This window comes from Nomascus leucogenys, chromosome 9, assembly GCF_006542625.1.
Source record: "Nomascus leucogenys isolate Asia chromosome 9, Asia_NLE_v1, whole genome shotgun sequence".
NCBI classification, from domain to species: Eukaryota; Metazoa; Chordata; class Mammalia; order Primates; family Hylobatidae; genus Nomascus; species Nomascus leucogenys.
The window spans coordinates 60721163-60736148 of NC_044389.1; the positions used below are offsets into that span (position 1 = coordinate 60721163).

At 36.4% G+C, this 14986-nt stretch overlaps 1 protein-coding gene across 1 annotated transcript in view; it reads left to right on the top strand.

The window, feature by feature from the left end:
* MRPL1 (mitochondrial ribosomal protein L1) overlaps positions 1-14986 on the top strand; it is a 99546-nt gene that overhangs the window by 33769 nt on the left and 50791 nt on the right. The window contains exon 6 of the mRNA XM_003265793.4: positions 42-153. Within this exon, the coding sequence (XP_003265841.1) occupies positions 42-153 (112 nt within the window). The remainder of the gene's footprint in view (positions 1-41; positions 154-14986) is intronic.

Here is a 14986-nt window from a genome sequence, read left to right on the forward strand (position 1 = left end):
ATCTCATCTGAGGTCACCTTTTTTTTTTTTTTATTTTTCAGATTTGGGATGATGAAATTGTTGCAGACTTTTACGTAGCTGTTCCAGAAATAATGCCTGAACTTAATCGATTAAAGAAGAAACTGAATAAAAGATTTCCAAAGCTTTCTCGAAGTAAGAGAATTCCTATTATTTCAATATCCTGTCAACAACTTTCTTGTGAACTCTGCTTAGTTAGGAAACAAAGTTGTTCATATATGTGTAGAATAAATAGTATGTCCTGGTATTTGAGTTTGAGTTATGAGAACCTATGGGTTTAATTTTTTTCCCCTGCTTTGGCATTAATACTGGTAATCTAATATGATTTGAAAACCTAGTTACTTTATAATACCAGTTTTTAAAATGTAGATCAAAGTCTAGCTCCCAATTAGTGGAATGTATTATTTACTCAGTATATTATTATCATACTGTTTTATTGGGTTTTATCCCTATTTATCAATATAATATGTATGCCCATTTATTTAAAAGTGTTCAACATATGTATGAATGTTGACCATATTCATGGCTCTGGAGGTAATTTCTCTTAAGAAATTTTCCCCTTATGGATATTTTCTCCTTAATAAATCTAATAAGAAAGTTAACGTCGCTAAATAAGGAACTATGTTATAAACTGTGAGGTACTATATAATAAATTTAAAAAGTGCTAGGGGTGTTTAGTGGAGGTGGAGTTTACACATAGGTGAGGAATCAGGGAAGGCATCATAAAAGAGGTAACATTTAAGCATAAAGGAGGTAACATTAGTTGGATGAATTGATTGAGGAGAATATTATTTTAAGTAGAAGGAATGTATTAATCATAGACACCAAAGTAAGTCAGAAATCATAGATCAGGTACAAGAAATATTAATTAGCTCTCTTTGACTGTGGGGAATGGTACACCTACATTGATATAGAAGAGAATAATGGGAAATGATGTTGGAAAGGTAGATTGATGCCGTATTGAGAAGAACTTTGAATGATGGGCTAATGAGCATGAACATCTGCATTCTATATTCAGCAGGACTCAGAAGTTTTTGAGATGGGAGTGACATAATCTGTTCTTTAGAGCTTTAATCTGGCAAGAGGTTTTAAGATAATTGAAACTAGAGACAGGGAAACCAGTTTGGGTGCAATGGCAAGAGACTAATAAATGTAATGTTTAAGCTAAGGTCTTCATAACGAGACTGGAGTGAAGTGTATAAATGTCAAGGATATTAAGACTTAGCAATTAATTAGGAATGGAGAGGTTGAGGGGGAGAAAAGGAAGAGTCAAATGATACTGAGGTTTTTTAAGTCTAGAGACCTCTCCTAATAAGTGCCATCATTAATGGAAACAGGGAGTGCATTTGGGAGGAAAAACAAGTTCACTTGCTGACACAGTTTGTTTTAGGTAGTGCTGGATGTCTGGTATATTATTATTTCAAATAAAATTTTGTAGTGTAAACAGAACAAATATTTTAAAATTGTGTTAGTAGATTTGTCTTCAAATTTTAACTCTAGTTGAGCTAAAAAAATTCTGCTAAAATTTTTATATATCCTAGCCACTGATAACTTGTCTGAATTCTAGATCATGACCTGTAAATTAAATTCAAATGGACTTTCCAGTTCTTTTGTTGTGTTAGAGTTTTGTTTTATTATTTTTGATAGCATGCATTAAGTCATATATATTTATTAGATTTTGAACTGGTGTCTGGCACTTTTTATTAGGGATTTCCCTTACAGCAGTGTTTATTATGGAGTCCAGTTTATATTCTTTCTTAAGTTAAACCTAAAACTGAACATATTTAAAAAATTAAACCAGAATTGCAGTTGAATTTGATGGAAATATTTCTCATAACTTTTTTGTTCTTAATTAAATTCAAGCTCAAATCAGAGCAAAACACACAGTACTAAATATAGTCAAAACCAAAAATGAATACTAATATATTTGTATTCTAGATATCTAGATCCTTGCTTTGCATGGTGAACTGATTTTTAAGAGACATTAATTTTGTCACCTTTGCTACTTTATCCATTCTCTGTATAACCCTTTTAGCTTTTTTTTTTTTTTAGCCTTGAGGGTTTTTTTTTTCTCATTGTCATCTCAATATTTGGAACCTTTTTTAGTTTTCCAATAACTTATTTCTTTATTCCAAATAATAACTTTCCTAATAAAATGTTTATTAGTGAGCTTTACTTTATTTCTCCTTTCATAATGAATTACAACTTCACATATGATGGTCAAGTACCTAAGTATGTTTTTCCCCTCCTATTTGCGTAGGCACCTTGAGTGAAGAGATGGACCTTTTCCCTTCTCTGACACCTTCTTTTCACCCCAACATGATCTGTTTAACGGCACTGGTAAAACATTTGTGTTCTTTAAACATGAAGACAAACAATCAACTTGTCAAAAATGTTAAATGGAATACATCAGATGTGCATTAGAACAAGTGAAGCTTCTATTATGCATTTTCAAAGCTCATTCAGATTCTTGTTTAATAACATTTGATTCCCCCTATATCCAACAAAAGTCTTTAGTGTAAAATAGAAATTACATTTTGAGCAAATGGAGAAAATTAAAAAACAAGCTCCTGCAGCTGAGCTCATTAGTTTCCCATTTCCAGTTCTACTAATGGGAGTGGGCGTGTGTCCATTTTGCAGCTTGTTTAATGCTGCAGTTTTATTCATTTTATTTTAATTGCTTACATAACTGTAGGCAAGTTCTTTATTTTTCAAATGCACATTTGGCTTGTTTTCTCAATATTTCTTTTTTGTTTTATTAAACAAAATTAAAACCTGTTTTTTAAAATTCCTTCTAAGAAATTTGGTTTTATTTTGCTTATCGTCTGGCTTCCTCCCCAATATAAGTACCCTCTGTAATTCTTTCATCTCTAATATAGATATGTTTTGTTAATTAAAACTTTTTTATTTCTAATCCTATTTATAAATTAGCATTTATAAACCAAAAACACTAGTGTAAAATATATCTTTTTTTTTTTTTTTTTTTGAGACAGTTTCCCTCTGCCACCCAGGCTGGAGTGCAGGGGTGCAATCTCGGCTCACTGCAACCTCCGCCTCCTGGGTTCAAGTGATTCTGCCTCAGCCTCCCAAGTAGCTGCAATTACAGGGGCATGCCACCACACCCTGCTAATTTTTGTATTTTTAGTAGAGACATGTTGGCCAGGCTGGTCTCGAACTCAGGTAATCTGCCCGCTTCAGCCTCCTAAAGTGCTTGGCCTCCTAAAGTGCTGGGATTACAGGCGTGAACCACCGCGCCCAGCCAAAAAAAAATCTTGACTTAATGGTATCAGATGTTTATTATGCATATTAACCTGTGATAGGTACTGTGGCATATGTGGGAACAGATGAATTCTTTTATACCATACTAAGTTATTGTCAGGTAAGAGAAAGGGACATGATTAGAAAATCACAATTACACTAATGTGTATTCCTCTTAACTTCTAACTCTTAGAATTGAACACTAGTGCTCCACTCGATGTCTTGTCCAAACGATATCCCAGCAGACTTGTCCAAAAGATATCCACATATGAGCAGGACACTGCTTTCTGTAAGGAAGTTGGTATTGTATCATACATGAGACTCATGGATATTAAAGTTCTTGTAATGTGTAGCATTTTTAACTCATAGAATAGTACCTTGTACTTCAGGGTTTTGTTTGCATTATTGGAACAATCAGAAGTTTTGGTTATAAAAGGGAAAATACCAAAATGGAGAATTTTTGCAAGGTAATGAATTTGAAATTTTTCTAAATTTCTACCCCTTCGCATATTAGTTTAAAAACTATCCATATATGAAAGACTCCATTAATGATTAGGTACTGTTACAATTGTTGTAGATGAATTATGGATCTATTATAGCTGATTCTATTATGCTTTCCTTTGCTTCCTTTACTTCAGCCTTGGTGGCCTCCTTGATCTTCCTCATACACACTAAGTGCTCTCCCTCCTCAGGTCTTTGGATTTACTGTTGCATGGGTCTGTAGTAGTACTGTTTGCTTACTTGCCTTGCTCACTTTCTCATTCGAACATCATCTAAACAGAGAGACCTTCCATGACCGTCCTATATAAAATATTACTCCCGCTTCCTATTATCACTAAATATCGTTATTATGCGTTTGTATTCATTTTAGGACATATCACTCTTAGCAACTTTTTTTTTTGCGTGTGTGTGTGATGTGTGTTCAGTTCCTCTCATTAGAGCAAGGATGGTTTTGTTTTGTCCATTGCTACATTCCCATTACCTAGATTATAGTACCTGGAAAATAGTACGTACTCTACAAATATTTGAAAGAATGAATGAACATTTAATACAGCACTCATTCAGTTGGTAGAAGATATAGAATTAAACTGTAACTTAAAAACGGAGTATACAATTTTTTTTTTTTTTTTGAGATGGAGTTTTGCTCTGTCGCCCAGGCTGGAGTGCGTGGCGCATCTCGGCTCACCGCAACCTCCCTTTCCCCGGTTCATACAATTCTCCTGCCTCAGCCTCCCGAGTAGCTGAGATTACAGGTGTGCGCCACCATGCCCAGGTAATTTTTTTTGTATTTTTAGTAGAGATGGAGTTTCACCATGTTGGCCAGGCTGGTCTCAAACTCCTGACCTCAAATGGTCCACCTCCCTCAGCTTCCCAAACTGCTGGGATTACATGCGTGAGCCACCGCACCCAGCTTGGACTATATACAATTTATAGATTTTTTTTTTTATGAGAATAATTGTATTTATAGTAGTTGAGTATCTACTATGTGCCAAGCCTTGGGTGTGATAGCAGTGAACAAGACGGACAAAGTTCTTGCAGTCATAGAACTAACAGTTTTGTTTTCTGCAGTAGAGAAACTGGTTTAACTTTTTACAGTTACTTATGCACAGATTTTTTTTTTTTGAGACAGAGTCTCACTCTGTCACCCAGGCTGGAGTGCAGAGACACGATCTTGTCTCACTGCAACCTCTGCCTCCTGGGTTCAAGTGATTCTCTTGTCTCAGCCACCAGAATAGCTGGGACTACAGGCATGTGCTGCCACGCCTGGCTAATTTTTTTTTTTTTTTTTGTATTTTCAGTAGAGATGGGGTTTTGCTATGTTGGCTAGGCTGGTCTTGAACTCATGAGCTCAAGTGATCCACCTGCTGCGGTCTCTGAAAGTGCTGGGATTACAGGCATGAGCCACCGTGCATGGCCATTTATGCTCAGATTTCTTTAAACAAACAAAAAGCAAATCACAAGCCCCCCGCACCGCCCCCCCCCCCGCACCCCGCACCTTCATTTGATTCAACTATCCTTTCCAGCTGCGATCTTAGTTTTTTATGCTGTTTTATATTATGTTTTTCAAATAATGGTCTTCAGCAATTGGCTTCATTTTCTTACTAAGCATTAGTATTCCTTACAGCTTTTTCTTCCATAATTTAGCTAAAATAGTGCTCTTTCAATTATCACAGATTTTTCTTTTGCCATATTCAAAGGTCTGTTCTTAGTTTTCTGTTTCTTGCAACTTCTTTCAGGAGGTAATGTATGCAATCCTAACTTGCCTCTTTTCTAACTATTTCTTCTTTGTTTTCCTTGATCAAAAAAAGAAAAGAGAAGGTATATTAGGAGGAAATACTTGATCGTATAGTATAGGTTATGTTCATTATGGAAATTGAATAGAGATTTAAAGGAAAAGCAAGTGAAAGCAAGAAAGACAATGAAGAAAGAAGAGCCTAAAAACACAGAGAAAAGTGAAAGTGGAGAAAGAGGAAAGCAGTTAAATAGCAGTAAGGGATAGCAAAGCCCTGGAAATAGCAGTTAACATTTGGCTGTATTGAAAAGCAGAGTAGAATAGTGGTTAGTATAGATCTCTCTTTGTCTTGACTTTGTCACCTACTGTGACCTTGAGCAAACTTTTTAACATTTTGTGCCTTTATTCATCTACAAAATGAGTTTCATTATAACATCCATCCCATACTGTTTTTGTGATAATGTATGAAGCACAAGCTGGGTACATAACATATGATGTGTGGGCCACTATGATTATCATTAGCTCCCTATCATTCCTAAAGTAGCTATTCATTCTCCACAATTACTTTAGGAGAAGCTATTCTTTTTCATGTATTTATATATCACCTTCATAACTTATTTGTTGAATAAGCAGATAATTATTGGCATACCTACTATGTGCCAGGTACTACATTTAGTACTGAGGATTGAAAAATAAAGTGAAAAGATATTTTCTGTCTTTAAGAAGATAAACACTGAGGAGAGAGAGATGAGAGCAAACTGCTGCACTAAAATGCAACAAGTTTATTGGTAGAAAATGTACAAAGTATGTAGAGGAATGAGGGACTGCTTTGTAGAATGAGATTATATAAAGAAGATTGCAGTTGAGAGGTTAAGCATGAATAGGCATTTGCTTTCCTTACATGAATCAGGCAGAGGAAATGGCCATTTTACATATACAAAAGTATGAGAGAGCCAGTAGTGTTCAAGAAATTATAAGCAGCTTTCTATCATTTGGTATATAAAATGTTATCAGATACTGGTGGTCAGTGGGGTTGGACAGTGATAGACAGTGGGCCAGGTCACAGCAGGCTTTGTGTGCTATACCATGGAGATTAGATTTTATCCTCTTTGCAAATAGGAGCCATTGAAAACTTTAGCTCAGAAGAATGATGTAAGATTTGCTTATCAAAATGAGTATTGTGGGAACTGTCTAAATGGCAGGGTAGCCATATGAGGATGGTGAAACTTTAAGAACAGAGACCAGTGAGGAGGCGATTGCAGTAATCCAGGTAAAAGATGAAGAAAGAAAGAGTCTGGTAGTGGCAGTGAAGACAGATGGGGAAGGATGTTGTTGGATATTAAGAATTAGAATTAACAGGAGTTATTGATTAAATGTAGGGGGTAAGGGAGGGGGAAGAATCTAGAATGATTTCCTAATTTTGGTCTTGAGTAGCCTAGTAAATACTATTTTAAATATAAATGCACAGGAAGTAAAGCAGATTTGGGTATGACAATAATATTACCAGGTGAAGGGGTCAAGGAGGTAGATAAGCTGGCGCAACTTTATTTTGTATTAACATGAAGCATTAACAGTATTAATATGAAGTAGGTTGTGGTAAGTATGCACATTGTACTCCCTAGAGCAAGTAAAACCTACTCATACAAATAAATATAGCTTAAAACTATAAATAGAGGAATAAAAATGATATGCTAAAATTTTTTTATTTAATAAGCCTGTAAAGGAGGAACAGAAGAACAAATAAGATGAAACAAATAGAAAACACATATCAAAATAAAGACCTACATTCAGCCATATAAATAGTTATGATAATTGGAAATGGACTACACACTCCAAGAAGCAGAGATTATAAGACTAAAAATAAAACCCCAACTATATGCTGTCTACAAGAGACACATATTATATTCAAACACAAATAGGCTGAAAGTAAAATGCTGGATAAAGAGATACCATAAAAACTGTAAGCATTAGAGAGTTGGATTCTATATTAATATCAGACAAAATAGACTGTTAAGACAATGATTATTATTAGAGAAAAAGATGGATATTCTATAATAATAATAAGACTCATCTTAAAGCTTCAAAATACTTGAAGCAAAACCTGACAGAATTGAAAGGAGAAATAGACTAATCATCAAGTACAGTTGGAGATTTTAATGTTCTTCTCAGTAACTGACAGAACATATAGACAGAAAATTAGTAAGGATATAAAATATTTGAACAACACTCTTAGTCATCTTGGCCTAGCTGATGTCTATAAAACACCCAACAACAGCAAATGTTGTTTGGTGTTGAACATTCACTATGGTAGACCATTTGCTGAGTTATAAGGCAGGTCTGAATATATTAAGTCTTAAATTTATGAATGTAAAAGAATTGAAGTCACACACATATGTGTTCTGATTTGTAACTGAGTTAAATTAGAAATCAGTAAACATGAAAAATCTCCAAATACATTAAAATGAAAAAGCCCACTACTAAGTAACTCATTGATCAAAGAAGAAATGAAAGACTGTCTTAAACTGAATGATACTGAAAACTCAACATGTCAGAACTTGTGGGATGCAGCTGAAGCAGTACTTAGAAGGAAATTTATAGTTTTAAAGGCTAAATTAGCTGGGCACAGTGGCATATGCCTGTCATTCCAGCCACTTGGGAGACTGAGATGGGAGGATCCCTTGTGTCTAGGAGTTCAGGGTGGCAGTGTACTATGATTGTGCCTGTGCGTAGCCACTGTACTCTAGCCAGGGCAACATAGTGAGACCCGCTTTTAAAAAAAAAAAAAAAAAAACTGAGTTAGAAAAGAATGGGTTAAAATCATTGTTCTAAGATTTTTATCTTGTAAACCTAGAAAAAAAGAATCAAATTAAACCCAAATTAAGTACAAGGAAGAAAATAATGAAGAACATAGTGGAAGTCACTGAAATAGAAAAAGAACAAACAATAGCAATGAAAGCAAAACTGATTCTTTAAAAAGATCAATAAAGCTGATAAAACTTTAGCTGGACTGTTTTTTTTTTAAAAAGGGAAGACACAGATTATTAATATCAGGAATGAAAGCAGTGACATGAATACATATCCTATAAACATTAAATGATAATAAAGCAATATGAATAAATTTATGCAAATAAATGTGACAATTTATATAAAATGACACATCCCTTGAAAGACACAAATTATCAAAAGTTTCTGGAAGAAATGGAAAACCTGAATAGATCTGTATAAAGGAAAGAAATTGAATTAGTCATGTATAAGTTCTCCCATGAAAAGTCCAGGCCCACCTGTTTCCCACTGGTGAATTCTATCCAAAATTTTAAGGAAGAAATAATACCAATTCTTCACAACCTCTTTTAGAAAATAGTGAGTAAAGAACATTTACCAACTTGTTTTATGAGCTCTGCATTACCCTGATAACAAAGGTAGACAAGGACACTACGAGAAAACTACAGGATTATTCCTCCATGAGCATACATGCAAAAAATACTGTTAACAAAATATTAACAAGTTGAATCCAGCAATATATATGTACATAAAAATAAAGGTTAATACACCTTAACCAGTGACGTTTATTCCAGTTATTCAAAATTGGCTTAATATCTGAACATCAATATAATACACCATGTTAATAGAATAAAAGATGAAAACCTTAATATCATCTCAGTAGATGCAGAGAAAGCATTTTGGCAATAATAACTCTCAGAATACTGGAAATGTAAGTGAAATTCCTCAACTTGACACAGCACATCTATGAAAAAGCAACATTCTTAATGATGAGATCATTGAGAAGGAATGCTTTCTACCTAAGATCAGGAACAAGGCAAAGATCTCTGCTGTCAGTGCTTATGTTCAACATTGTACTGCAGGTCAGTGAAATAAAGGGCATACATAAAGGAAAGGAAGAAAGAAGTCTTTTTTTATTCCCAGATGATACTAAGCTATTTTAGTAAGAGAGTTCTAATTAGTGAATTTAATGAGGTTATAGGATACAAGGTCCATGCATGAAAATCAATGGTATTTCTATATGTAACCAACCTATAATCAAACTGAAATTTCTAAAACGGTTCCGTTTATGTGAACATAAAGAAATACAAATATTTAAGAGGAAATTTAACAGAAGCTGTGCAAGTCCTTTTCATAGAAAACTGGTAAATGTTGCTGAAAGTTAATAGAGGGATATACCATAGTGGTGGATTTGAAAGCATATTATTAAGATAAACTTATTTTTTTCTATAGATTGAATGTAATCCCAACCAAACTCCCAGAAAGCTTAAAAAAAAAATAAAAAAGTTGGCAAGCATGAGAACCTAGAATGGAAAAAAGGATTTTAGGCTGGGCACAGTGGCACACTCAACCTGTAATCCCAGTACTTTGGGAGGCCGAGGCAGGAGGATTTCGTGAGTTCAGGAATTCAAGACTAGCCTGGGCAAAATAGCAAGACCAAATCTCTACTTAAAAAAAAAAACAAAAAACAAACTACTGATTGTGGTGGTGTGTGTCTGGATTCCCAGCTACTTGGGAGGCCAAGGTGGGAGGACTGCTCAAGCCCAGGAGATTGAGGCTGCAGTGAGCCGAGATGGTGCCACTGCAGTCCAACCTGTAACAAAGCAAGACTGTGTCTTAAAAAAAAAAAAAAAAAAAGAAAAAGTTCGTCTGAGCGTGCTGGTTCATACCTGTAATCCCAGCACTATGGGAGGCTGAGGCAGGTGAATCACTTGAGGTTGGGAGTTTGAGGCCAGCATGACCAACATGGTGAAACCCCATCTCTACTAAAAATACAAAAATTAGCTGAATGTGGTGATGCATGCTTGTAATCCCAGCTACTTGGGAGGCTGAGGCAGGAGAATCACTTGAACCTGGAAGGTGGCAGTTACAGTGAGCCAGGATCGCACCACTGCACTCTAGCCTGGGTAATGGAGTAAGACTCTGTCTCAAAAAAAAGAAAAAAAAAGTTAATGATTTTTAAAAGGAAGAACACAGTTTGAGATGTGAGATTTTATCAAAGAGCTATAGTAATCAAGACAGTGTGGTATGGTATAAAGGATAAATAAATATAGATCAGACATTGAGGTTCAGAAATGAACCTAAACTTATATGGTCAACTGATTTTCAGCAAAGGTGTCAAGGTTATGTGGAAAAAGAATAATTTTTTCAATGAATTGTGCTGAAATGACTGGATAATTATTTCCTCACATCAGACACAGAAATTAATCCAAAATGGATCATAGACCTAAATGTAAAAGATAAAGTCATGAAATTCTAGAAGAAAATTTTCTAGGAGAAAATCTTCATGGCCTTGGATTAAGTAAATATTTCTTAGGACACAAAAAGCATGAGCTATAGAAGAAAAAAATGCTAATTTGGACTTAATCAAAATTAAAAATTTTTGCTCATGGGTGAATACCCCTAAGAAAATGAAAAGGCAAAGTCATAGATTAGGGGAAAATATTTGCCACACATAGCTCTGACCAAGAACCTGTATCCATAATATATAAAGAACTCATAACTCAGTAAGACTGTCAACCTAATTTTTTTAAAAAGGGGCAAAAGAGTTGAGTAGGTATTGTACAAAAGAATATATGTGGCTGGGCGCAGTGGCTCATGCCTGTAATCTCAACACTTTGGGAGGCTGAGGCAGGCGGATCACCTGAGGTCAGGAGTTTGAGACCAGCCTGGCCAACCTGGTGAAACCTGTTTCTACTAAAAATACAGAAATTAGCTGGATATGGTGGCGCACACCTGTAATCCCAGCTACTTGGGAGGCTGAGGCAGGAGAATTGCCTGAACCTGGGAGGCAGAGGTTGCAGTGAGCCGAGATCGTACCACTGTACTCCAGCCTGGGTGACAGAGCGAGACTCCGTCTCCAAAAAAAAAAAAAAGAATATATGTAATTGGTCATTAAACAGATGAAATAATGCTAAACATCTTGATCACTGGGGAAATGCAAATTAAAGAAGAAGGAATATACAAGGTCAAAGGAAGGAAGTTTTATTTGTGTTTTAGGGTAGAACTACCTTAAAAACTAAAATCTACATCATCTTCAATCTGTCACCTTTTTTCTAGTTCCTTTTTTCTAACTATACAAATATATACATTTTTTGATACTCCATCAGACCTTCACTTCAGTATGTTTTAATGCAGAACTATTTCTCTTTTCTTCTTGAGTCCTGTTCTTTCTGTCTTCATTACCATTACATCATCAGTATGGTATCAGACTCAAAATTATGAAGTCCTTTATTTGTTTATTCTTCCAGGAGACATTTGTCATATTTACTCCTTACTAGTAACTTGCCTGCATCTAGGTAGAGATATCAAGTTGGTGGTGGAAATCATGAGAGAGATTGGGGCTAGAGATAACAATTTAGAAATTATCAGTGGATAGATGGTATTTAAAGCCATGTGTCTGCATGAGATCAGTTAGGGAAGTGTGCATGGGTAGGATAAGAGAAGTAACATGACGATCCCTGAGGTAGTTCAACCTTTGGAAGGCAGCTAAGTGAAGGTGGGTGGCTCAGTCCTTGAAATGAAATGAAATAGCCAGTGAGAATCGTGTTTCAGAGGACAAGTCAAGATACTATAGGAAGAGGACAGATTACACTGTGAACTGCTGCTGATAGGTCAAGTCAGAGGAACACTGAGAAGTGACTACTGGATTTGCCAATGAGAAGGTTACTGAAGTAGGTATAAGAGAAAATAGAAGGAGAGGAAATAGAGATGGCTTTGTTTTTGAGAACTTACATTAAGAGGAATGTTGGGTGGTAACTGGAAGGCAACATAGGAGACTTGTTTATTTTATTTTGAAAAGGAAGATTTTATAGCAAGTTTGTAAGCTAATGAAGATTGTCTAAGGAAGCAGGGAAAATCGACAATGTAGAAGAAAGAAGGGAAGAGCAGTGTTCTTTTATGGGTGAGTAGAAGTGGGGGTGAGCACAGAAATGAAGAGGAATGGCCTTTGTTAGGGGCATAGATAGTTCACCCATAGTGACAGGAAGGCAGGCAGTGTTGTGGGCTTAGATTTAGGTCAGTCACTAAATAATTCTTGAGCTTTTAGTATGTACAAGGCACTGTTCTTATGAAAACAAACTTTAAAAAATATATTTAAGTAAAGAAATTTAAATAGAGATATAGATGGTTTAACCAGGTATCTGTTTTTTGTATACCACTATTAGCATCTTAACTGTTTACTAGTATACAATTTTATCATATTGTTTAGTATTCAGTTACAGCAGACTGTGATACTGAAAAAACTTTGTATTCATTTGTGTATCCATTATCTCCCAAGTAGATTGTAAACTGCCCATGGGTAGTTGCTTTCACTTATAGCTGTAGTGCTCCTGAGCCAACTGAACAACTGCTGAGATAATCCTAGGAATAATGTATGCTGAGGGTATGCCGTGCTCTCTATGTAATGAGTTCCTCACATTGACTCATCTGTGGAAGACTTGCTTGAGCACGGTGGGAGTGATGTCTCTTCAGTGGCACAGTCTTCATTCTATTTCTTACCCTTTAAATAATTCACATTTTTCTTGTGCATGGAATTAAATTTTCAAGTTAAGTTATGGTATAGTGGAATATACCGTATTTTTGTTTATTAAATTTGTGTTAAAATGATAACGACTAAATCTTAGGAGAGTAATAGTTTATTTTGTAGTCTCCTGTATGATCCTTTGAAGGTTCTTAATTTTTATCCTGATTCCATTTTTCTTCTTACTATATTTAGTTCCGTCCCTTTCTCTACCTAATGGAGGACAAAGTGACATTAGAATCCAATAAATTGTTTCAGTTTTTAATTATTTTCTCATGCCTCTTTCTCTCTCTCTCCCTCCCTCCCTCCCTCTCTCTCTCTCTCTCCCCCTTCCTCCCTCCCTCTGTCCCTCTCTCTCCCTCCCTCCCTCCCTTTCTCCCCTCCCCTCCCCTCCCTTTCTTGACGGAGTCTTCCTTTGTTGCCCAGGCTGCAGTGCAGTGGCACGATCTCAACTCACTGCAACCTCTGCCTCCTGGGTTCAAGTGATCCTCCTGCCTCAACCTCCCAAGTAGCTGGGTTTACAGGCATGCACCGCCACCCCAGCTGATTTTTGTATTTTTAGTAGAGATGGGATTTCGCTGTGTTGGCCAGGCTGGTCTCGAACTCCCAACCTCAAGTAATCTGCCCGCCTCGGCCTCCCAATGTGCTGGGATTACAGGCATGAGCCACCATGCCCGGCCTCTCATGCCAGTTTCTTTCTTTTCTTTTCTTGCCTTTTTTTTTGAGACAATGTCTCACTCTGTTGCCCAGGCTGCCAGGCTGGAGTGCATTGGCTCAGTTTCGGCTCACTACAACCTCTGCCTCGCAGGTTCAAGTGATTCTCCTGTCTCAGCCTCCTGAGTAGCTGGGATTACAGGTGCCTGCCACCATGCCCGACTATAGAAACTCATGCCAGTTTCTATAACCATTTGTGTAATAATGAGCTACCTCTACACTGTATCATTCACTGTGATATTGTTTCCACTGCTAAATATTTCTACTTTTTAGGTTTTTTTTTTTCACTTCTTTATGGTAGGTAAAAGATTCTTAAAAGATTTCAAGACCATACTGTTATTTTATTTTATTTTTTTTTGACAGAGTCTCACTCTGCCACCCAGGCTGGAGTGCAGTGGCAAGATCTCAGCTCACTACAACCTCTGCCTCCCGAGTTCAAGCAATTCTCCTGCCTCAGCCTCCCAAGTAGCTGGGATTACAGGTGTGCACCACCACACCCAGCTAATTTTTGTATTTTTAGTAGAAACAGGGTTTCACCATGTTGGCCAGGCTGTTCTTGAACTCCTGACCTCAGGTGATCTGCCTGCCTCGGCCTTCCAAAGTGCTGGGATTACAGGCATGAGCCACCATGCCTGGCCACTGTTATCTTTTGCCATAGATTATTTTATAGATTTTATTTTAATATGTCATCTGTGTTTTTAATGTATGCTATATATTATTATTGCATATACTTATGTATTAATTATCCATAATGGTACAACAATATTACCACAAACAATTGCTTGAAACAATACACATTTATTATCTCACCATTTCTGTGTGTCAGGAATGTATGTGTAACAGAGTTGGGTTCTCTGCTTAAGGGTCACAAAGCTCCACTCAAGGTGTTGGCCAGAGAGGTGGTTTCATCTTAGACTCAGTGGGTGATGGATTTGCCTCCAGACTTACACAGTTGGCAGAATTCTGTTCCTGTAGGCTGCTGGACACAGGACTTCAGTTTCTTGCTGGCTGTTAGCTTGAGACTGCTCTCAGCTTATTGCCCTGTGGCCCCCTCCATATGGCAGCTCACAGTATTGCAGCTTGTTTCTTCAAAGCCAGTAAGGAAGATAGTCTTCTCCAAGACAGGCATTATAGCTTTATGTAATGTAATTATGTACACATGAATATTCTGTCTCTTGGTTTGAAGCAAGTTGCAAGTTTCATTCACAATGAATGTGAACACCAGGAAACAGAGCTCTTTG